Source organism: Carlito syrichta, unplaced genomic scaffold (genome assembly GCF_000164805.1).
Source record: "Carlito syrichta isolate Samal-C Ts95f unplaced genomic scaffold, Tarsius_syrichta-2.0.1 Scaffold153877, whole genome shotgun sequence".
Taxonomy (NCBI): domain Eukaryota; kingdom Metazoa; phylum Chordata; class Mammalia; order Primates; family Tarsiidae; genus Carlito; species Carlito syrichta.
The window spans coordinates 31,833-34,319 of record NW_007097973.1 but is presented as its reverse complement, the minus strand read 5'-3'; the positions used below and the strand labels follow the sequence as shown (position 1 = coordinate 34,319).

The 2,487-nt window shown below is 67.1% G+C and overlaps 1 protein-coding gene across 1 annotated transcript; it reads left to right on the top strand.

The window, feature by feature from the left end:
* Positions 1-319: 319 nt before the first annotated feature.
* Positions 320-2,080, top strand: VPS37D (VPS37D, ESCRT-I subunit). Its single transcript, XM_008050849.2, has 2 exons — positions 320-394; positions 1,020-2,080. Exons 1-2 carry the CDS (start codon positions 320-322, stop codon positions 1,296-1,298), a joined length of 354 nt encoding a protein of 117 aa, XP_008049040.2. The 3' UTR covers positions 1,299-2,080.
* The last annotated feature ends 407 nt before the right edge of the window (positions 2,081-2,487 follow it).

The window sequence follows — 2,487 nt, the reverse complement described above, 5'->3', positions numbered from 1 at the left end:
GGTGGGCAGCGCTGGGTTGGAGAGGCCTGAGGGGCCCCTGGACAATGGGAGAGAGGGGTCCCAATGCCCAAGGCCCCCTTGAGGTGCTGTGGGAGACAGAGCCGCTGCTTTCTCTTTTGCACTGGGATGGGGGGGCCAGCGACCGGGGGAGTGTGCAAGCTCTTCCGTGGGTATTGTGCAGATGAGGAAACAGGCTCCAGCAGGGGAAGGGCAGCACGGCGTCGCACAGGGTCAGTGGGTCTCGGACCAGTGTGTCCTGGGCGGCAGCCTGAGGGCAGGGGCGATTCACTGTGTCCCTCTGTGGCCCTCAGAAGGGAGCATGCACCGCTGGAGCCCCCACTGTGCGCTGGGCTGGCTGCAGGCTGAGCTGGAGGAAGCCGAGCAGGAGGCTGAGGTGAGGGACTGGGTGGCTGGGCCTGGGGGCCAGGAGGGAGCCGCATCCTGCCCGCTCTGGTGCTCCTTTGTAGGTCGCAGGCTTGAGAGCCCCTCCTCCGGGAAGCCTACCCTGAGCGCCCGGCCCGCAGGAGACCTGGCACGGCTGTCCACCTTCCGCAGCCGGCCCGGGCAGCAAGGCCCTGTCTCCCACCTGTGGCTTTCCTCTGGCTCCCCATGACTGTCCGGGGCAGCCTAGGGCCGGGTCTGCAGAGGAGCCGGGCCAGACTTCACGCTGGGTTGGGAGCGCAGCGCTCAGGGAGTGGGGGTGGGGCCAGAGGGGACCCAGGCCCGCTTGGGTGTCTTGAGGAGAGGCCTGAGTCTGCTCGGAGTGTGTCCCCTCCTCTGATCCTGCCTCATCTCTGACCCAGCAGGTCTGGTGATGGTATCCTCATTTTATAAGTAAGGAGGACATTTGTCCGCAGTCACTCAGCAAGTCAGAGGCAGGCCCAGGCTGGAACTCAGGTGCCCTGTCCCCCAGCTGTGGGGTGGTCACCACGGGCGGGACGCAGGGTGGGAGGGCGAGAGGGCCAGCCCTCAGGCTGTGGCCATGCCCCTCCCAAACCCTCCCTTCCCCTTGGTCCCAGGAACAGATGGAGCAGCTGCTGCTGGGCGAGCAGAGCCTGGAGGCCTTCCTGCCCGCCTTCCAGCGCGGCCGCGCCCTGGCCCACCTGAGGCGTACCCAGGCGGAGAAGCTGCAGGAGCTGCTGCGGCGTCGGGAGCGCTCTGCCAGCCGGCCCCTGCGGCTGCGGACCCGCCCAAGCCCTTCCCGGCCGCCGCCGTCCTGCCCACTGGGGCCGCCCGCGGGCCGCCGGCAGTGCCCCGGAGCCTGCCCCCCTTGGACTCCCGCCCAGTGCCCCCGCTGAAGGGCTCCCCCGGGTGCCCCCTCGGCCCGGCGCCTTTGCTGAGCCCACGGCCCTCGCAGCCAGAGCCGCCCCACCGGTAGGACCCTGGGTGCCGCCCCCCGTGGGGGTGCCTAGACAAACTTGATGGTGGCTCCTCCTCCCCCCCACTGCCTGGGTGGGGGGAGGGGCTGGCCCCTCCCCCTGGCCTCAGGCAGGCCCTGGCCCTGGAGGCTGAGCTGGGGAGCAGGGTCCCTGAAGATGCCCGAGAGGGCTGGGGGTGGGGTGGGCAGGGTCTTATGCCTCTGGCGCTGCGGACATGCTGCCTGTGTTGTCTCCCGGGCTGGGGTCTCCGGTGTGATGGCCCGACAAAGAACTTTGCTCACCGCGGGGCCTGGGCAGCTGCCAGCACCCCGGGGCCCTGCCCAGGGCCTGTGTCCCTGCGCTCCGCTGGGTCGCACGATGCCGAGGCCGACAGGAGTGTTTTACACCAGGTCCTGAGCCTGCCTTTCCTGTTCTGGGGCCTACCGCCTAGGAGCCAGGTGGTTGGGCCCTAGCTGTGGCCAGAGACACCATGGCCCGGGGGCTGCTGTGTGCCGCTCAAGCCCCGGTCCCTGGGGCAAGGTAGGCCAGGGGTATCGACCTGCACCGGTGAGAGCAGGCCATCCCCAGGAAAGACCATTCTGTATTTTTCTGTCCCTGTCTCCTTAGAATGGAACCTTTTTGAGGGCAGGTCCTTGTCTTTGTATGTTCTGTCCCCAGCCCCGCCTCCTAGGGGCCGTCAATAAATGTGATGATGAGGCTGACTTGCTGGCCGACTGCTCTCTGCTCCCCCAGCCAGCCACTCTGCCGTCGCAGCTTCCACCTCTCAACTCCTGGGCTTCCTACTCTTGAGATGCCCTCCCTTCCTCTCTGCCCATCCAAAGCCCAGCTGTCCTTCGGGCCCAGCACCGCTGCTGCCTCTTCCACGAAGCCTTCTCTGATGACCAACCCATGGGAGCCTTTTCTAAATCTTGACCTCCCCGAACTTCTGGTCAGAAGCACACTCTGCTCCGTCATGCCTCACCTGTACGCGCCTTCTTTTCCTTGGTCGACTGTAGGCCCGGTCAGGGTGGTACCTGCTCCTTCTCGGGCCTGCCGAACCACCCCCCCACTGAGTGATGGAGGGGCTTCTGAGGGCATCTGTCCTCAGCCGGGAGGAGCACGAGGTGGC

What these genes read in the sequence shown, in the direction of transcription:
- VPS37D (XM_008050849.2), top strand. Translation starts at nt 320, where the DNA reads ATGCACCGCTGGAGCCCCCACTGTGCGCTGGGCTGGCTGCAGGCTGAG. An exon ending in AAGCCGAGCAGGAGGCTGAG is followed by an intron (nt 395 to 1,019) that starts GTGAGGGACTGG and finishes CCTTGGTCCCAG; the next exon opens with GAACAGATGGAGCAGCTGCT.